The 22,780-nt window shown below is 38.3% G+C and overlaps 1 protein-coding gene across 2 annotated transcripts in view; it reads right to left on the reverse strand.

The window, feature by feature from the left end:
- sorcs2.S (sortilin-related VPS10 domain containing receptor 2 S homeolog) overlaps nt 1–22,780 on the reverse strand; it is a 594,893-nt gene that overhangs the window by 14,030 nt on the left and 558,083 nt on the right. For both annotated transcript variants that reach the window (XM_041579391.1, XM_041579390.1), the window contains exons 16-22: nt 21,378–21,511; nt 20,769–20,897; nt 16,272–16,443; nt 14,305–14,482; nt 6,332–6,465; nt 5,875–5,998; nt 4,009–4,121 (exon numbers count right to left, since the gene is read on the reverse strand). In XM_041579391.1, the coding sequence (XP_041435325.1) occupies nt 4,009–4,121; nt 5,875–5,998; nt 6,332–6,465; nt 14,305–14,482; nt 16,272–16,443; nt 20,769–20,897; nt 21,378–21,511 (984 nt within the window). The remainder of the gene's footprint in view (nt 1–4,008; nt 4,122–5,874; nt 5,999–6,331; nt 6,466–14,304; nt 14,483–16,271; nt 16,444–20,768; nt 20,898–21,377; nt 21,512–22,780) is intronic.

Raw genomic sequence — 22,780 nt, forward strand, 5'->3', positions numbered from 1 at the left:
CATTCTGGAAAATAGGTCCCATACCTGTATAATACTAATGACTATTTTATGTATGTTAAAAGAAACTTTTTATTTTAGCTTTATCTTTCCATTGATTCCATCATCTTTCTTTCTCAACAATATTTATAACCTACAAAATATGAAAGACTCAATGGTTTGTTTACATTACAACAAGCAACGCAGACTCCTTGTTGTAAATGCAGAACTTATTCAAGGAATCACTGATTCTCTTAAGCACACGCATCTCAGAATAACAGCTTCTTGCACCTAAAAACGGATATTTTTTTGGATAGAAATTGCCAAGAAGGAACTTGCAAAGAGCCTCCTTTCCTATAAACAAATGTGGCGGTTGCCCTGGATATGAAATGAAAGCCAAAACCTCAATCTAATGACCAGTGGACTGAATGATATAAAGTTTCCACGGGCCATTCCGAAGTTCATTGTTTTTACGCTGAGTCGTATATTACATCTGACAATAATGTGGGAAGATCAGTAACTTGATTCTGCACCAGGGCAACTTTTTTTATTCAGATCCCTAAGTAAATATTCTGTAATAATGATGTGTGCCAAGGCTGAATGATGCGGATATCAATCATGCTCTTTTCTTGGGGTGCTACCAAATGCTGAAACCTCAAAGAATATAATAAAAAAAAGTAATATCAGCCGTTTCTCTTCTTTTTTTTAAATCACAGACCCTATGTCTTTTCAATTCTTCTCCCAGTAAGTAGGAGACGCTCGCTGGAAGCGTATGTTGGAAATGAGCAGAGTGCTCGCTGACTCTAAGAAGTAATTACATTTTAAGCCTTTCCAAAATTGCTTTCAAACACACTTACTGTGAAACTATAATCCCAAACTGTGTAACTACAGAATGCGCCATAAACGAGAACGATACCTGGAATGATGGGATTTATTGTAATGTCAACAAACTATAAGGAACGGCCGGTCGGGTTTCTGTGACAGCGGGAAATGTACTTAGTTAACTTACATTACTGTACAAAGGAACTATGTCAATTACAAAAAAGGCAAACACAGGGAGGCAGAGTTATTTATTTTCTAACTCTGTTTCATTCAAAACCAAGTCAGGAAATTAAAAACCATAATTAAACTCGATCAATTTTTTATAATTAAACTCGATCAATTTTTTTTTTTTTGCAATCAAATTTTTTACTATAAAATCCGAATTTTTTGTGAAAAAAAACCCTCCAATTTTTCTGGATTTATTATGCCCCGAGGGTGGAAAAAGCCAGAATCCGAAAATCCGGCATCTCAGACCTGCCGAGGTTGTATATACAGTAAGTCAATGGGAGAGATCCCAAAGGTATCCTGATCTGCGCTGGGTTTTGTGCAAAAATAAAACATCAGTCGCAACAAAAATAAGATTCTATTCGTCAATGTGTTTTAAAGGAGAAGGAAAGACTAAAACTAAGTAAGCTTTATCCGAAAGGTCTATATAAATACACCAGTAAACCCTCAAAGTAATGCTGCTCTGAGTCCTCTGTCAAAAGAAACAGCATTTCTTTCCTTCTATTGTGTACTCATGGGCTTCTGTATCAGACTTCCTGTTCAGCTTAAACCTCCAGGGCTAGGGCTTGAGCATGCTCAGTTTTTTCCTCTCCCTTCTCCTACCTCTCCTGCTGTAATCTGAGCCCAGAGCTATGAGTGAGCAGGGAGAGACTCAGGCAGGAAGTAATGTCACATCAATATGGCAGCTGCTATCCTAAACAAACAGAGAGAGCTTCTAGAGCTGATGCTCAGGTATGGTAAAGCATTCTGCAGAATAGATAAAGTGTTACAGCTTGCACTATTGTGGCTAATCTATTGGAAATAAACCGCTTTGGTAGTTTTCCTTCTCCTTTAAAGATAATAGCTCGAAATGACTAAAATACACCTCCCACTGACTTCTATAGAAGCATGCCAGTTTTGTCCTTGAATTTTGCCTTTTGAATTTAATAATTAAATTATTTTGATTAGTAAATCACAAAATTTGAGTGAGGAAACGTTGCATTTGAATTTTTTTGCAGCAATTTTCTTCATTTGCTTCAACAACTATTATACTATTAAACTTTTATACAAGTATAACCGTTATCTGGAAACCCGTTATCCAGAAATTTCCGAATTACAGGAAGGCTGTATCCCATACACTCCTTTTTCTCTGTAATAATAAAACAGTAGCTTGTACTTGATTCTAAATAAGATATAATTAATCCTTATTAGAGACAAAACAGTCCTATTGGGTTTAATTAATATTTATATGTTTTTTTTAGTAGACTAAGGGGGTTATTTACGAAAGTTCTGTTTTTTCTGTTCGATTTCTTCTGGTCTGACTTTTAAAGGGGAAAACATTTTATTGTAGAAAATTTTTTTTTATTAAACTCCAATAGTGTTAAAAGTCTGAATAAAAAGACTTCAAGCCAATGGCAAATGATTACAATTGGAAGATATCCTGATTTGTGCTGGGTTTTCGTACAACAATCCAAACATTCCATGGTTTTCAGGCGATAATCCGAAAAAAAGTTGCAGGTTTCGACCAACAAATCCCAAAAATTTGTACAATTCGGATTTTTTTTTTACAAATTTATCGAGTCTTTTCCAGCACAAGAAATTTTCATGAAAATGTATTGATAAATAGGGGGAAAAAAGTATTTGCGGATTTGGTCGAAGTGGTTTTCAGAAAATAGTGAGAAAATTTCGGATTTTGATAAATAACCCCCTGAAAGTATTGTGATCCAAATTATGGAAAGACCTCTTATCCACAAAAAAAATACCAGGTCCCAAGCATTCTAGATAAAATGTATTGTATATGAGTTCCCTTATCTGCAGCTCCCAGATTGGGCACCCAACTTTATATAAATAATAGGGCCCCATAAACTAGACAATTAGACAACCCTGCTATATAGCTTATATAATGAAATTTCATAATGATTCAGTCAAATGAGATTTTATATTACAAGCATGGGATCTGTTACCCAGAATGCTCGGGACCTGATGTTTTCCGGATAATGGATCTTTCCATAATTTGGATCTTTATACCTTTAGTCTACAAGAAAATCATGTAAACATAAAACAAACCCAATAGGCTGGTTCTGCTTCCAATAAGGATTAATTATATATTAGTTGGGATTAGTGATGGGCGAATTTGGTGCGTTTCGCTTTGCTGAAAAATTAGAGAATTTCCTGCGAAATTCACGAAAAGGAGAAAAATTGCCGAAACAGCGACGGGGTCTCGTTTTTGATGCCGGCGTCGTTTTTTTACGCCGGCATCCGTTAATTTTGTGCCGTTTTTGGCGAAATTGCACCAGTGTTAAAAAAAAAACGTCGTCCATTTTTTTTTCGCAGCCGGCGAATTTTCTCGGCGGTTTCGTGGGAATTCACCACAATTTCACGCCTTGCGAATAAATTCGTCCATCACTAGTTGGGATCAAGTACAAGCTACTGTTTCATTATAACAGAGAATAAAGAAATCATTTTTTAAAATTTGGATTATTTGGATAAAATGGAGTCTATAGGAGACAGCCTTTCCGTAATTCAGAGTTTTCTGGATAACAGGTTTCCGGATAACAGATCCCATCCCTGTATAATTTTATATTTGCAGGCGCACTTGACTGTCCACTTGAGGAAGACCCAAGTCCTAAAATGCTGTACATGTGACATGTAAATATAATGACATAAATAAATAAAGGATACACCAGTCTGGAACTTCAGTACAGAACCTGTGTACATGCCTTCTCATTGTTGGACCATTTGTTGTTGTAAATGTTCATAATTTAGATAAAATACAAGTAATATGATCACCATAAAATAAAGTTTCCCCTCCAAGCATTGACTATTATTTGTGCAATTCTAGACCCCTGTAGTAATTTATTTTGCTTTCATTACGCATAGGCAGGTTATAATGAATCTTTGAAAAATATGCAAATGTAATTAAGATGACTGGTTCTGATCAAATCTTGATTGGATGGCGATTGATTAGAATACAGGTATCTGTAAAATAATTGTGTCTATGCGTACCTTCGCTATTAATCTTGTTACAATTTGTCCTATATCTTCTCTCCACTCTGGGATGTTGGGGTTATACATATCCAGGTGTTTGCTGAACATCAGTGATAGGATCTGGTATTCACCTGCAAAGACAAAGTCCAATAGAAAGGTTCTAAATCACTATGTTAGAAACTGTTGCTGTTTACATAAAGTGTTCTCTGTCTTGTCCTATCTCCAACACAAGTTCATGGTATAAAAAGAAAGATTGTTCTTATTTATTTTCTCTCATTAGTAAAAAGATATCAGTTCCTTTCCTTTGCTGACCCTTTCTTTTTCTCTATGTCCCTTTATAGTTTTGCTTCTCTTTTTAGCAGCAAAAAGAACAAATATAAGTCTATTTCCTGATGTTTTATGCCAAACTCCCAAAGACTATTAGCTACAGCTAAATTGTATTTCTCCCTATCTAGTCTTCACATTTGCTACCTCATTCTCCTCTAAATTATGAAAACATGTATCTATATATACATCTATCCATCTTCTATCTCTCTGTCTGTCTATCTATCTATCTATCTATCTATCTATCTATCTATCTATCTATCATCTATTTATCATCTATTTAACTATCAATCTGTCTGTCTGTCTGTCTGTCTGTCTATCCATCCATCCATCCATCCATCCATCCATCCATCCATCCATCCATCCATCCATCCATCCATCCATCCATCCATCTATCTATCTATCTATCTATCTATCTATCTATCTATCTATCTATCTATCTATCTATCTATCTATCTATCTATCTATCTATCTATCTATCTATCTATCTATCTATCTATTTATCTATCTATCTATCATCACTATCTATCTATCTATCTATCTATCTATCTATCTATCTATCTATCTATCTATCTATCTATCTATCTATCTATCTATCTATCTATCTATCTATCTATCTATCATCTATCTATCTATCTATCTATCTATCTATCATCTATTTATCATCATCATCTATCTAGGTATCATCTACCTATCATCTCTCTATCTATCATCTATCTTCATCTTTAAATTTAGCATCTATCTATCATCTCTCAGATTGAGTTTCCATTTAGCTATCTGCCTACATACAATATATGGTATACTATTTGTAGAAAGTGTTTTTTTTTTTTAAAGGTGATCAGAAGCAAACAAGCCTGACATCACCATATGCAATGCCAAGTGTCAGCCAATGAGGCGTATAGGTATCCAAAATCAGAGCCTGGAATTTTGAAAGCACTTCCTCTGGGTTTGGCAACTGCCCATAGAACACCACCTTAATTTATAATACCAATATTAAAAATTTGGTGGAGGAGGAAAATGGTCTTTAGCTTTCCATGAATTGGACAAGGGTCCCCAACTACATTTAAAGGAAACCTTAAGGCTACAGAGAAGATTGTCTTGTTAATTACAGGCTTCCTGCTATATGACAACAGTTAGGGAAAGTATCTTTCCTGTTTCAGCACTAAAACACCCCCATGTAAAAAAACACAAGGATGGGTTCGCTTAGATGGCCTTTGAAGAGCATGATACAGAGCCCTGACCCCATCCCAAGTGACAACTGAACAAACAACAGGATTGCCAACTGTGAGTCAGAACTGATCCCCAACATCAGTGCCCAACATCTCTGATGCTCTTGTGGCTGAGTGAAAGGACATTCCAGCAATGATGTTCCAACTTCTAGTAGTAACCTTCCCAAAGGAGTAGAGGCTACTAATATAGCTGCAAAAAAAAGGACCAACCTCCCCCATTCTCCCTAGTATGGGAATTAATATTGGACAGGTATGTTTCTGGAGATGGTTGACCATAAAGTATATATTTATATTCTAGAAAGTTCCATAACTTGATATTGGCAAATCTTACCAAAGACTCTGACGGTTTTTGAATCTTGCAACATAGAATTCCAACAGGAGACTTGCACCGTGACTCGGAACTCTCCAGCCTCTGCAAACCTGGTCACAAGGTAATTGTCCAGTGTAAGGATAGGCTAAGAAAATAAAAGAAATACAGATTCATTATAATGTCCTTGTTTTTTTTCCAAGACACTACAATATACTCCAATTTTGCCTCTATAATATGCAACTCACGAGGGGTATATTTTAGAACAGACAAACTGCTATTAAGTGCCATTTTATTGTTAGCAGAAGATACATTTCACAATATGTGGTTTTTACATCCAATAAGACTAAACCCAATCTCCAATGTATTCTACGAGTGTCTAAGTAATGGTTTGCTTGCCCAGTTCCACTCCACTTGCAGTAACGACCTTCAGGATTAATCCATGTTAAATCTGCTCGAGTGGAAAATTACAAAATGGTACCTGCAAGTTGTTTCCAATCCACCAGTAAAACACCGTCAGGTTTGCATTCCTTGGCTGCATCACAGCCGTCAGATTCACTTCTTTGTTCTTGCCAACCACTGGCACCATTTCAAGGTGCAGAGCCTGAAGAGGAGCTGTACAAAGAATCCAAGTTCACAGTTAAAGTACAAATAATACTCAGATTACGTTCTCCGAAATGAAAAAGAACATGAACAAATGGTTATAACATTTTGCTTTATTCTGGAATTATCAGCTAGTCGTATATTGCTTTAAAGCATCCAACCCATGGATTTCGAGCATATGACATTTATACATATGAGGACATGTACAGATAGATACCCCATCACCGGACTGTTGTTTACATCAAAATGAATGAAAATTGAAAATAAGTGTCCTCATACTGAAGTAAGAAACTTTCTAAATGCAATAAATTAAAAATAATTAGGGATGCACCGAATCCACTACTTGGGATTCGGCCAGATCCCCGAATCCTTGGTGAAAGATTCGGGCGAATACCGAACAGAATCCGAACCCTAATTTGCATATGCAAATTAGGGGCAGAAAAGGAAAAAGTGGAAAAATCCTACTTTTGTGACGAAAAATCACATGATTTCCCTACCCGTCCCATATTTACATATGCAAATTAGGATTTGGATTTGGTTCGGCTAGGCACAAGGATTCAGCCGAATCCGAATCCTGCTGAAAAAGGCCGAATCCTGGCCGAATCCTGGATTTGGTGTATCCCTAAAAATAATCAAGTTTATCTTCACTATTCCTCTCTCAGCATCTGTTTCTCTTCATTCTGTCTTCACTCAGGAGTTGGGTGTCAGATAAATGATCCAATATATCTTATAGGGGGGCTCCTATCCTAACAGATGTATTAGAGCTTGCGATTATAACTGATTCCAGTACAAACAAAATACCTGGCCTTTGCACAAATCCTGCATGTAGAGAGACATGATGTCTGGTGATTTTAATAGAATGAGCTCTAATACATCTTCTAGGCAAAACGAGCCCCCTATAAGATATATTGGATCATTCATCTGACACCCAACTCCTGAATGAAGAGAGAATGAAGAGAAACAGATGCTGAGAGAGGAATAGTGAAGATAAACGCGATTATTTCAGAAACAGTACAGAATCTTTAATTAATTGTATTTAGAAAGTTTCTCATTTCAGTATGCTAAAGCTTATATTAAATTTTCATTTTCGAGATCGTTCCCCTTTAAGTCATGTGTGCTTCAAGGCCAAGACAGTCTTCAGTATAAATGGAGCATATTTTTGATGTTGTTTGTTAAGAGAAATAGAAATTGGAAAATGTAATTGAAACTGTTTTAAAGAATTACCTGCTGATTTACTCTAAACCCATAAATCCATTGTGCAAAGTACAAATAAAAACAGATGTAATCCGCCACAGCTCTGGATTTTTACAAAGAGTGCTCCATAAATGAGAACAAAGGGGTATATTTATTAGGGGTGCTCTGTTGTGGAACACTACTTCATGTCTAAGATGGAGGCACCCATAGATGCATAGCTACATCAGTACGCAGTGATGCACCGCCACGTGACGTCATCATGTTCTTTGTAATGAAAATTCTAAATAAATAGATGCTGAGGAACTGAGTTCAATGCTCAGTGAGTTCCTTTACTTTAATTCCTTTACTAACCTGATTCCTGGTTCCTGACCCTTCTGCTTCAATTGCTGCCTGCCCTGACTTTTGCCTGGATTTTGACCTTGAAACACTTTAAACCTTTGAATACTGCATATTGGACTATTTCTGCCTGTGCTATAGTTGCATCCTTGGTCCTCAACAGCCATCAGGCCCTGGTAGTGCTCTAGCACCCATGGGCTTCCTAAATGACCCCTTAAAGTATAAGTAAACCTTTAAAATAGGTGAATGTAAAACTGATGAGAGTGCTATTCTAAGACATTTTGCAAAGTACCTTCATTATTTATTTAGTTTTTATTCCAAGATATTAAGGGATACATGTACTGTTAATAAAAAATACTTTTGTTGCAACAGCACCACCTGCTGGTCATTTTCCCACTATTCTGACCAGCAAGTAGTCAAGGAAGTTGTCAGGAGAAAAAAGAGCCTGCACTGATGTTCTTCTGCTTAGGAAAGATGTGAGAGAGGTTTCTAATCTTTTTCCTAAGCAGAAGAACATCAGAGCAGCCTCTTTCTTTCTCCTGACAACTTCCTTGACTACTTGGTGGTCAGACTGGTCAGAAACTGACCAGTTTTACATTCACTTATTTTAAAGGTTTGCTATAAGGGTATAATTTGATCCTGACAAAAATGAGCAGGAAACATACTCTGCATGAAGCATTTTCAGATCTGTGTTCAGCATAAAAAATAGTCTTGAAATATAACTGCAGAGCCAGGAAGAATTATAATGTCAGAAGATTCAGTATCAATTTATGAGCAGGCGCTGGAAATTAAATTTTTTTGCTATAGCTTTTATTCACATTACTTACACCTATTATAAATTCTGCAGTAAGTTAAATGCACCATTCACTTCAAGCAAGTTTATATATTACACACTGGATGGATCAATTAGTAGCTCAGATTTGCAGGACACACACACAACCACCTCATGAATAACATGGCTTCCTGCGGTTGTTGCAGAGGCATTACTATATATATAGAGCCATTGCAGAGACATTACTATATAAACCAGGATTCTAACAAAATACTGTAGGAAACAGCTCATTTTCAGCAATAGCTTTGGCAGAGGCAATATGCAGAATAAAGCCTCAAATTCAGCCAATTCATTTTGGCATACACATTGTGAGTGTGTCAGACCTTAAAGAAGGTTTATGCAGTGGGTATTACCTTAAAGGGCATGTAAAGTCTAAAATAGAATAAGGCTAGAAATGCTGTATTTTGTATACTAAATATAAACATGAACTTACTGCACCACAAGCCTAATCAAACAAATAATTTATGCTTTCAAAGTTGGCTACAGGGGGTCACCATCTTGTAACTTTGTTATACATCTTTGCAAGACTAAGACTGTGCACATGCTCAGTGTGGTCTGGGCTGCTTAGGGATCGTCATAAACAAAGCTGCTTGAGTTCTGCATGGCTGGGAAGTAAGGCGGGGGCTCCCCCTGCTGTTCATAAGTATGATTGTTTCCCTGCTCAGCAGTTAGGGACCGTCTGACAATTCCTATCCACAGCAGTAAATGAAGGGAGAATTTCACTCCATACAGTCAGGTTTCTTATAAAAACGGTACACATTTTTTAATTAAAGTATATTGGAGATAGGTTTCTTTTTCATTAAAGAAAGTAAAAATGGGATTTTATTTTTTTGCCTTTACATGCCTTTTAAGTACCCAGTACATGCTGGCAACATGTAGTCATTGGTAAAGCTAACAGTTTTAAAAAAAAGTAGAAAATACATTTCCTATTCAAGAGCTCACTGATCCCAAGGGCAAATGACCATGGATGTGTGTCTTGGAATTTTAGGCCTGGAAACACTTTTCCTGTTAACAGCACTCTTTACAATGGAGGAATACTCTATTGGGGAATCATGTATCAAAGGAGGGAATCTTCAGCCCATTGCTTTGCTTCAATATGTGACATGTGCGGATCTCATTTAGGAAAATTCCAGGACTAGAGATCTATTTTCTTGGCTCAGGCCAGATGAAAGATTAGTCACTGTCATTAAAAATCAATAGGAAAAACAAAATTATATGATGGGCACCCAAACAGTCTCCATTTAATAGTCTGAGCTGAGTACATTCTGGCAAATGTCTCTTTCTTGTTAAACTGAAATAAACAGAACAAAAACAATAAATAGAAACCTGCCTGGCGAATCAAGGCTTTGCACTATGTTATAAATCACAGGGTTGGATACCCTATACAGAAGAATACTATGGGGTAAATTTACTAAGTGCGAAAATTTGCCAAATGCTAATTTACTAATATGCAAAGTTGCGTCCAGCACCGAACGCTGGCGAATTTTCGCTAGAATTACTTCGCAAATCAAAGCGAAGATGCGCTAGCGTTCAATTATGCCTAGTGCAACTTTGTAATGTTGCAGCAATGTATATATTGCAGAAAATACATTACATTACTCAAGTCCAGGGAACCTTAATAAAGAAAATAGAGTTGTTATAATGCCCTACACATGAGCCCACTGTATTGTTTATGTTCCATATGTTAGAAAATGTAGGGGGGAACCCGGTTACCCAACAAAAATTTTTAAGGACTTTTGCAGCCTATCACTATGAAAAAAGGAAAAGACGCCAGCGTTTTTTTGGACTTAGAAACTTTTTCCACTAAAAATATGATGTAAGTAACAGAAGATTAAGGAAGATCTATGCACTCCAGTGCACTTCACCTGGTCTGAGATGGCGAAGGAAAGTCTGGCGAAAGATATAACGTTCAGTAAAATCCACATCTTAGTGAATTTGCGGAGTAACGTCCATTCGCCAGAGTGAAAGTTCGCCTGTGAGTACGAATGAGCACTAGCGTCTGTCTCTTTCACTAGCGAAGCTACACATGCGCCCGTTAGTAAATCGGCGAAGTGCCTGAAAGTGGTAACGCTGGTGAATCATCGCCAATGTTAGTCACTTCACCCCTTTAGTAAATCTGCCCCTATATGAGAACCATTATAGAAGCATAATAAATATACCATAATAGCAAATTATATGCTTAACTCATTTGTTGCACGTTCCTTTTCTGTCTAACTTAATTTTCTTCCGAATATAGCCAGTTGGACAGAATGAAGAGCAGGTGGTGCTATAAGCTTATATACATCACTATTAAGCAATGCTTGAACATAATCAAAGCTGGCAAATTATTGACATAGAATTTTTTCTTTTTTTGAGCAAGCCCTTATTTGAGTCCAAACTCCAACAGTTTCTATTTCACAGCCCAAATCTTATGAGCATAAAGATATTAAAAAAAAAACTGCTTATACATTGGTACATGTATTTAGTATTATCTTACCATATGCTTTGATTTAATGTCCTTGTGTGTGTATTCTTGGATTAATTCATTGGCAAAACTCTCTAATGGTACAGCCAACACAGAAACACATTCCAGATCTTTATTTGGCCGGTTGTAGAATAAATTCATATTATAACTCACAAGCTGCCAGACTGTAGGTTGTTGTACTTGAATATAAGAAATTATTCAATACGTTTGGTAACACAGACAGGAGCTCAATTTTAGAGAAGGAGCAGTTGTGTTAGCAAAAGTCTTTTTTTTTTTGTGACAATTTATTTTGTATATTTTATTAGAATTAATCTGAATTGAGTCGGACTACAACCATGATATTTTAAGTCTACTGTCTAATCAAATATTTCCATAAGCAGCATTGCTTGAATTACTGCCTATAAAAGAGGACAATCTCTCATGTGACTGCGAGTATGACTTGCAACTAAGCTCAGGTTTTCTTTACAAGTCTTGTAAGTTTGACACTCTTTACAATTAAAGCTCTCCTTAAATTGCTGTTATGATTAGCACAGGAGACCCCCGTTTTATTTCTACCATAAATGTATTTTAGTGCCCTTTTGTAAGGTAAAGAGAACAACTAGGGCTTTGAGTGACTACCCAATAGGAGACACTACCTACCAGGTACTGGTTTGCAGTGCACACATCAAGGACCTTAAACTCAGGGGTCAGGGTCCTACGCTGAGCTCTACACTAGCAAGCAAGGGGTTAGGGCAGTGATCCCTAACCAGTAGCTCGTGAGCAACATGTTGCTCCCCAACCACTTGGATGTTGCTCTCAGTGGCCTCAAAACAGGTGCTTATTTCTGAATTTCAGGTTTGGCGGCAAGTTTTGGTGCATAAAAAACAGATGTACTGCTAAACAGAGCCTCCTGTAGGCGACCAGTCCACATACGGGCCACCAATAGCCAATCAGAACCCTTATTTGGCACCACCCAGAAAAAATTTTTCATGCATGTGTTGCTCCCCAACACATGTGGCTCACGGTTGAAAACGGTTGGGGACCCCTGGGTTAAGGGGATCAAACAGATGAGGAACAGGAACATGTGGCATGTTTGCTTTTAGGACAGAGTGATGGTTGACAAGTTTATCTGACTATATAGGATGAACCATTATACAAAAGTAAGAGTGCGGGTTGCTTTAAAGGAGAATTAAAGCTTAACTAAAGAAGTAGGTAGAAATGTTTACATTATATTTTCTGTTTCTGTACCAACCTAAGGCAGCCACAGCCCTTTAGCAGTAAAGATCTGTGTCTCCAAAGATGCCCCAGTAGCTCCCCATCTTCTTTTCTGCTGATTCACTGCACATGCTCTGTGCTGCTGTCACTTACTGAGCTTAGGGACCCACTCACAATATACAGTACACATAGAATAGAAATGTCACAATATAAGGCTGATTAGTAATTAATACAGATAATTACTACATGGCAGCACAGAAACCAGTGCAATTAGCATCAGAATTTAATAATCAACAAACCTGTAGCATCAGCTTATATTACAGGGGAAGCTCATTTTCTGCTGGATAATTAGTGACGAGCCCTAAGCTTAGCTTCTCAACAGCTGCTCAGAGCCCACTGAGCATGTGAGTGTCACAGACACTTTCCAAGATGGTGACCCCCTGTGACAAGTTTGAAGTCCTGGATCATTGCTGCTATTGACAAGCTGAAACTTTAGGCTGATGCAATAAGTTCATTTTATAAAATATGGCATTTTAAGCCATATTCATTTTAGGGTTTAGTTCTCCTTTAAGTAACCCCCCACCAGTGAGTGTTAAGAGGCTAATGTTTTATTCTCATATTCCCTAGTTGCCAGAGGTTTTCCATGAATACATAAACACTTTAATCTGCCATCTACAGAGCTGTCAACAAAGTAATAGTTTAAGGGGGTTTTTCCGTATTTTTTCACGCAAACAAAATTTTCTTGAAAGTGTATTGATAAATAATCCCAAAAATCCTGTGCGGATTTGGTCGGAATTTTTTTCAGAAAATATTGAGATAAATTTTGGACTTTGATAAATAACCCTCTTAATGCCTGACTACTTTGAAGTTTTATATTTTACATGACTAACCCACAAATACCCTGTGCTCCCTGGTGCCCAGTAGCCAAGTGCCCGAAACACAGAATTATAAAATTTGGGTGGCCTGAGCTAAAGGAGGAATGAGCAGCACTTGGAAACAATTTCCTGACAAAGATACCTATAAAATAATTAGGTTAGATTAGAAATTAGTCAAATGTATGTATACAAAATAATTATCGTGTGGATATTTGACTAATTTATGGGTTCCAAGGAGGATAAAATGATTTTCCCCCTGTTTAAAGGGCATGTAAAGGCAATACAATAAAATCCCGTTTTTACTTTCTTTAATGAAAAAAAAACCTATCTCCAATATACTTCAATTGAAAATTGTGTACAGTTTTTCTAAGAAACCTGACTGTATGCAGTGAAATTCTCCCTTCATTTACTGCTGTGGATAGGAATTGTCAGATGGTCCCTAACTGCTGAGCAGGGAAACAATCATACTTAGGAACAGCAGGGGGAGCCCCCGCCTTACTTCCCAGCCATGCAGAACTCAAGCAGCTTTGTTTATGATGATCCCTAAGCAGCCCAGACCGCACTGAGCATGTGCACAGTCTTAGTCTTGCAAAGATGTTTAACAAAGTAACAAGATGGTGACCCCCTGTAGCCAACTTTGAAAGCATAAATAAATTGTTTGATTAGGCTTGTGGTGCAGTAAGTTCATGTTTATGTTTAGTATACAAAATACAGCATTTCTAGCCTTATTCTATTTTAGACTTTACATGCCCTTTAAATGCAGCAAATGACAGGGATATTCAACTGATGGCTAAATTATTGTAACCATCCCTCTTACTGTGTAGTTGTCTCCCCTTTTTTTTTTGTGATATTCCATTTTATAAAAGACAGTTCTGAAATGGAATTCTGGGAAGGGCGAAATAAATGACCGTTAGTGGATTTGCATTCGTACAAAAGGAAGAGAAGGCAATGCTTACGGTTAACCTGCACGTAGATCACGGCCTCGTCCTGCCCGGCGATATTCTCTGCATGAGCAGATACCCTGTAGATCCCAGGACGTTCATAGCGATGCTGTATGGGCTCATTTGTCAGTGAGAGATTGACTTTGACTCCACCCCCGAGGTCCACTTGGTACTTGGTATTCAGCATATCCCCCTGTAACAAAGGCTAGCAAATGATGCTGGGAACATAGTAAACTACCAACACTACTGTACGACCACTTATCATCGGGGGTTCAGGGCTGCTTCTATAGTGGGGCAGGATACATGCCAAGGGGCCTCTTGTCAGAACCAGGGGCTTAACTATAGAGGAAGCAGACTCTGAGACTGCAGGGGGGCCCAGGAGCTATAGGCAGGGTCGGACTGATGGGCTTGGGGCCCACCGGGACTGCTGTCCAGGGACCCCCAGCCCCCCTACTCCGATGCGCCTCTTGCGCGCACACATGGAGGCGCTCATACACACACATCACCATCCTTGTATAGTAGAATCAGCTCCCAAACTTTGTCAATTAATAGAGCCTGGTGCACGTACCCTGACTGGCCACCTTCCAATCCTTTTCAAAGTATTTGATTGACGTACAGCACCAAAACAGGGAGATTTTTGTAGATAAAAATGCCTTTATTAGAACATTTGGCAGGACCTGGATAAGCGACGTTTCAGGCTACACAGAGCCTTTTTTTCAAGCTTGAAAAAAGGCTCTGTGTAGCCTGAAACGTCGCTTATCCAGGTCCTGCCAAATGTTCTAATAAAGGCATTTTTATCCACACATCACCATGCGCATGCACAGTGCCGCTCGGGGTCGTTCAGAGAATGGGTCTGCCCCGCCTGGCTATAGAGACCCCATGAGGTCCTAATTCAAATACAATTTAAATAAAAAAACTGGTTAACCTGGGGACATTAAAAATAATCTGCTGTGGGGTCCAATAATATCAAGTTACGCCACTAGTAAGAACAAATGTTTTCAAAGAATATATTGATATGTGAAGCATTTGTTAGATATTTTTGGTTATACCTGCGCCCCACCATTAGCTGTTGGGAATGCTGGGAAATATAGTTTAACAGCTAAAGGATGGTCAATGGTTGGGTATACTGGAACCAAAAAGATATTTTCCCCTTAGTATACCTCCTACAATTTCCAGACTGAAAACTTGGATTATTTCAAGCATCAATACTGATTTGCTATAGTCCCGTCTAATGTAGACATCTTTTTATTAATAGGTAGTGTATAAATCACAAGAAGCCTCATTAGTAGTGATGGGCGAATTTATTCACCAGGCATGGATTCACTGGAATTTCTGCATTTCGCAAATAGTTTTGCGAAACTGCTGTGAAAATCCACTGGCGGAAAAATTTGCTGCGACAAAAAAGCCTCTTGTGTAAAAATTGTCATGCATCAAAATTATTTTGACGCCAATTGAATTTAATGCAGGGGTCCCCAATCACAAGGCTGCGGCCCAGAACCTTGCCGTGGACAGTCCTGAACTGGGCTGCCGAGCTTAGACCGTAATTAACGTTGGCGCGCCAAATTGGTTGCGCAGTTGCCGCTGGCCCCCCTGACCCCTACCAACCCCCGGTCCTTGCACAAATTTTTCCCTGGCCCAAAAAATATTGTGGACCACTGCTTTAATGCATTTGGACAAAAATTGACTTCAACGGGTTTCACAAATTTTTTTCACCCTTTCGCAAATTTTTTCAGAGTTTCGCAAATTTTTTCGGAGATTGAAACCGGACAGATTTGCCCATCACTATTCATTAGTGAATGGAAGGTCAGGCCTCAAAGTGCAAAGAAGGGCTGCAAAATCTGCCCTGCACACACGGCCCATAGATGCTGCCTCTGGGGAACTGATAAATGCCCCCCCAGATCTTTAAACCCAAATATTAACACTTCCTTAATGGATTATGCACAACCGTAAAGTTTTAAATATATAATAGAATTATGGAATACCTGATCCTGTTGAATAATAAATGTAATCTCCTCTCCAGGCTTCACCGCGATGGAGTCTCCCTTAATAGTGATGCGCAGACCCTTTGGAGCAAGCAGAGGACAGGGATACCGAACTAAATTTTCTTGAAGGTCAACGCCACCTTCACATACATTGGATACAAGCTTTCTATACCTACATTTGAGATAGAATATAAAAGAGTTATTAGCAATAGCAAGCTTAAAATGAAAGACATTAATTATATTTATTTATGTATTTGGTGTTAGTCATATGGACTGCATTCATATTGAGACAGTAGACTATAGTTTTCGCATTTTGCACCCTGCCCGATGTTAGCTCCCACAATATAATGTCTATAATGCAGGAGCCACAGCAGAGAAAGGCTTGTGTCTGTTAGGAGGATGGTATGGAGAGAGAAAGTCACAGCTCAGTCCCATACACAATCAGAGAAATATATTTAAAATGTTAGAGAAATTGGTGCGCAGTGCCAATAATATAGTGAATAAAGTACCCCCTCTTGTAAAATATAAGGATATTATAAGTTACCGAGGAGTTTCATGACCACATAAAAACACGAGGCCAAAGGTCATGGAACTCCAAGGTAACTTCTAATATCCTCATATTTTGCAATAGGGTGTACTTTATTTATTATAATACACACTTTTCAGTGAGTCATGTGACAGAAATGACATCAGAACTCACCGTTTATAACTGATGACATCAGAACTCACCGTTTATAAGGATATCATTTACAAGATATTCATGGCTTTTGTGTATTATAGTACCATTATTAATGAAAGGAAAAAGTATTCAAAACAATTATTGTAGAGAGAAAAGTATTCACAGTCCACCCCAGTCCATGGGTGCAAAAATCCAAAACAGCAAAAAGTTGTGAGTTTTCTCCAAAAGTAAAGACCAAAATTATGATGAAAATTTCAAATAATATATTAGGACATACAATTGACCGCCTAACGCATTTTGTGCCTGCTGGGGCACTTACTCATAGGCCTATGAGTAAGTGCCCCAGCAGGCACGAAACACGTTAGACAGTCATCTGTATGTCCTAATAATTGATTTGAATTTTTAATCATAATTTTGGTCTTTACTTTTGGAGAAAACTCACAACTGATTTGACAGTAAAAATAGTTTGATAGTAAATCACACACTGAGACACCAACCAAGCAAGTCCCCCCTCATCAGTTCATGGTTTTACTCTGCTAAATGCTCTTGTATTTGTAAATAACTACATGACTTTTAAATTGCGTGGGCCTAAAATGGAAAGCAGTCAATTATTTTCTACAGGGCTGCACTGTTTATTCTAATGGAATGAGCTGTTTCTCCTCCGTTGGTTTCCATGCTCCAGGAGTTTTATGATTTCATTTGAGCTTCTCTGGAAAGTACAAGCCCTGAATTTAATTAACACTTGTTTAATTTAAAGGAGATATTCTAATAAGGGTTACATTTCTATTCAGCATATGCAACACTGACAGTGAGCCTGAAGGAAAGCATGTTAAAGAAAAATATTCAGGCTACACGTTTGTCTATCAGAGTCTCTCTGGCATGTACAGGCACTGGTATAAAGGCTTGAGTTAAGGGTGGAAAGATTTTAGAGTCCCACAGGCATTGGGGATTGGACAGGCAGGAGATTTTGACATGTGTTTAAAGAGCATGTAAAGGCAAAAAAATAAAATCCCATTTTTACTTTCTATAATGAAAAAGAAACCTATCTCCAATATACTTCAATTAAAAAATCTGTACCGTTTTTATAAGAAACCTGACTGTATGCAGTGAAATTCTCCCTTCATTTACTGCTGTGGATAGGAATTGTCAGATGGTCCCTAACTGCTGAGCAGGGAAACAATCATACTTATGAACAGCAGGGGGAGCCCCCGCCTTACTTCCCAGCCATGCAGAACTCAAGCAGCTTTGTTTATGACGATCCCTAAGCAGCCCAGACCACACTGAGCATGTGCACAGTCTTAGTCTTGCAAAGATGTTTAACAAAGTTACAAGATGGTGACCCCCTGTAGCCAACTTTGAAAGCATAAATTGTTTGATTCGGCTTGTTCATGTTTATATTTAGTATACAAAATACAGCATTTCTAGCCTTATTCTATTTTAGACTTTACATGCCCTTTAACTCTCTTTGCTGCTCGATGACCTAGCTTGACCAGGTACAGGGAACTCCATTTTGCTCCAGCTGATTCACACTCAATGGAATGGTGGGTATGTGAACAAAACACTCATGTCTCCCCCAAACCATACCATGCAGGCTAAAGTTACACCCATTTGCAATTAATTAACTGGATCTTTGTGCCTCTGGTATCTGTTGGCAAAATGTTGTACCTGACTTTGATAGGAGCAATCCTGCTGGGATTCTGGGCCAATATTTGTGTTTTGAACTCTCTTAGTAACTGAGCTCTCTAAAATGCTAAATATTGCCTATTTAAGGATTATAAGGCCACACATACACTAACATAGTCTTGTTAACTGACCATTCATGCAACTATAAGCCCCTCAGATAATATCCTGCAATCTATCTGTAGAAATAAGTCAAAACTTAGTCAAAAAAGATTCGCTGTGTTTTTCTTGAAGACCTGCAATCCCACTTGAGCATAGTCAGCCACCTCAGCCTGAAAATCTGATCTGCTATTTTTGCATGGACCCAGCAATAGGGCAACTGCAGCTACCAAATATATCAAGTCTCTTCCAAAATCTAGAAAGAAGAACGAAGTTCTGCGCACTGGACTGCCTTCAGAAATCAGAAATCTTTATTCATCCAAGACACGCAGCATGGTTTGCTTAACGCATTGGGGCGCAATCACCCTCATCATAAGCTTACAATGTTTCTACGGGCCGTCTGATTTACATTCTGGAATTGTGAGTCAGAGCGGTTACTTTTACCTGCCTTCTCTTCTAAAATCTCCTTATTTGGGTGACTGGCCAGATGAGTGGATCAGTGCCATATGGATGAGCAATCAGACTATATCTGCCAGAGAAGTGCAGAGAAGGCATTTACCCCGACCCACAGTCTCAGAGAAGAACCCCTTGGCCAGAAAATGCCCTTGCTAAGGGCTCTTACAGACGAGCGTTTTTACCTGCGCTCCTCTGCGTTCCGGTTTCTTGCGTTCAGCCGCAGGGGAGAGCAGGCGTAGACGCACTGAATTCTTTTCAATGTGGCTGTACTCACACAGACATGTCTAAGCGCCGAACGCAGGAAAAATTCAACAGCTTACATGCCCCTGTGTGATTAAAGCCACATTGAAAAGAATTCAGTGCATCTACTCCTGCGCTGAACGCATGAAACTGGAACGCAGGGGACCGCAGGTAAAAACGCTCATCTGTAAAAGATTTGACTATGTAATAAACATTAGATATTGATAGTATCTGCATGATATTTCTGAAATCCAAGCTGTGGTCAGCCATGTCAACTACAGTCATCAACAGCCTCCTTTTGGAAACAAGGGGACGCAGCATAATTCACATTTTCTGCATTATTTCATACCCTTGTTCTCTAATGTTCAACAGACAGATATAGAGTAGACATCAGTGGAAGGAAGGTTACATTTATGGGAGCTTGGTGGAGGCAAATCTCATCCTACACTTGTATGTGTGTGTTTTATATTTGTGCTGATTTATATAATTTCTAGACACTGGCTGCTGTTGGTTCATATGTTATAAGCAAACAACAAAGCTCCAACCTACATCTTGATGGTATTATCAACAGCAATACATACAAATATCTTCAATTATTTATGCTGGACCTCATTATTTTTATTTTACTGTCCCATATATCAAGTGTCTGTGTAGCAGATATGACCATGCACTAAACCTGGAACCCAGTTAAGTATTATCAGCAAATACTGAGACATTTCTGTTCCTACTCCCAAGCACCCTCCTGGCCTTGTGCTCTGACTATCAGAGACAATATTAGAAATAGAAATCTGCTAACAGCTAGAAAACTCTGTCTATAAAGGTACTGCTTCATATTCAGCATGTTAAGAAAATTCTCAAAAGTATTCATTTTAGACTAAATAATAACTGGATTCAATGTTATATATGTTATATATTCAATGTGTCCCACAGATATCCAAGCCTGCTGGATTGGTTTCTACCAATGCATTGTTCTTATTATGAGTGTGATATTTTGCTGACATGTTACAAAGACCTTTAGAAATACTATACATCATTCACATCACTGTTCCAGTGGAGATTACAATCTAAATTCCCTATTACATTCAGATAAAAAACTAGGTCCAGTTTTGGTAACCTGCCTGTATTTATTTAGGGTGTGAGAGGACACTAGAGTAGCCAGAAAAAAAACCCCATGTATAGGGAGAAAATACAAATTCCTGGTTGGTCTCAAACATGGAACTCCAGTGCTGCAAGGCTGTCCTCTGTGGACTGTGTGCTGTGTGAATGTTAATAAATCAACCCCAGATTGTTCTGAAAAGCTTATTGTTTATTGCTTCTTTTCTTGCCTCATTTCAAAGACTCACCCAGTGGTACTTGTATAGGTTTGACCTGTAGCACAATCATCAGGTGGAGACTCTGGGTTAAACCAGAAATCAGCGAAACATTTGTTGGATTGGGATCTCTGAAGTGTCTCTTGTTCATATCCGTAATCACTGAAAGAGAAATACGTTTGATACGGTGAAGCTGCTCCCAGTAAAATGTACCCACTTTTTACCCTCATTTTATTAATACAGAGTCTCAGTATAGACAGTATACACAGAGCTGAGCAGCAATATGTACAGGAGAAAGCATACAGGATCCTCATTATTGCAGCCTGTATGTATGATATATAGACAAGCTGCCAGCCACAGAGTACTGCGGGACCAACAAACATTATAAAGAATATTATACAATGGCCAGAGTGTTGGTCATATCATAAGGCTTAACAATAGCCTAATCACAATAAAGCTTATTTTCCAACAATGCTATTAACATTTCCTATGGATTCTATGTCAGCCCCAAAGTTATATAGCCTTGTAAAGTACTGTATGCCAATAATCCTGGAAGATTCTAGTTTTAGTCCTGCCAGCTGTCATGTAATTCTGAGAATGAGTTTCCCTACGCCTATTAAAAAGTGGCAGCAGCAGACGTACCAGACAAAGTCAGAGTCCTCACACTGGCAGATTTTAGATGTAAGTGCAGATGTGAAGCTTCTCCCTTTAATGCACCACGAGGATAGTTTTCTCCTCCGAAAACTCCGTTGTTGGCCCATAATGCATTGGTCCCCCTAATGTTACAACGCAAATAGAAAAAAAAAAAGATTACAAGAGCTAGAATAAGAGACATATTTATTAAAACGTATTGTTACATGTACAGGTATGGGATCCTTTATCCAGAAACCCATTATCCAGAAAGCTCCGAATTACGGAATGGCTGTCTCCCACAGACTCCATTTTATCCAAACAATCCAAATCTTGAAAAATGATTTCCTTTTTTTCTGTAATAATAAAACAGTAGCTTGTACTTGATCCAAACTAAGATATAATTAATCCTTATTGGAAGCAAAACCAGCCTATTTGGTTTATTTAAAGGGCATGTAAAGGCAAAAAAATAAAATCCCATTTTTACTTTCTTTAATGAAAAAGAAACCTATCTCCAATATACTTTAATTAAAAAATGTGTACCGTTTTTATAAGAAACCTGACTGTATGCAGTGAAATTCTCCCTTCATTTACTGCTGTGGATAGGAATTGTCAGACGGTCCCTAACTGCTGAGCAGGGAAACAATCATACTTATGAACAGCAGGGGGAGCCCCCGCCTTACTTCCCAGCCATGCAGAACTCAAGCAGCTTTGTTTATGACGATCCCTAAGCAGCCCAGACCACACTGAGCATGTGCACAGTCTTAGTCTTGCAAAGATGTATAACAAAGTTACAAGATGGTGACCCCCTGTTGCCAAATTTGAAAGCATAAATTATTTGTTTGATTAGGCTTGTGGTGCAGTAACTCCATGTTTATATTTAGTATACAAAATACAGCATTTCTAGCCATATTCTATTTTAGACTTTACATGCCCTTTAACTTTTAAAGGATTTGCTAGTAGATTCAAGGTATGAAGATCCCAATTACGGAAAGATCCGTTATCCTGAAAACCCCAGGTCCTGAGCATTCTGGATAACAGGTGCCATACCCGTATTGTATAAGCAGCAGCACTGAGGTTTCCCTTTGCACAGCAATCCCATATAAAAAAATGCTGGGGTGCCTATTTAAAAAAAATGCTTTTACACCAAAATATCAAACCCAAATTCACATACAGCTGATTCACTAGGTGCAAGTCAGTTGTATGTGTAGGTGCAACACCCTAAGGGGAACCTGAAAGTAGCACCTTCTTAAAGGAGAACTAAACCCTAAAAATTAATATGGCTAAAATGCCATATTTTATATAGTGAACTTATTACTCCAGCCTAAAGTTTCAGCTTGTCAATAGCAGCAATGATCCAGGACTTCAAACTTGTCACAGGGGGTCACCATCTTGGAAAGTGTCTGTGACACTCC

This window comes from Xenopus laevis, chromosome 1S, assembly GCF_017654675.1.
Source record: "Xenopus laevis strain J_2021 chromosome 1S, Xenopus_laevis_v10.1, whole genome shotgun sequence".
Lineage (NCBI taxonomy): Eukaryota > Metazoa > Chordata > Amphibia > Anura > Pipidae > Xenopus > Xenopus laevis.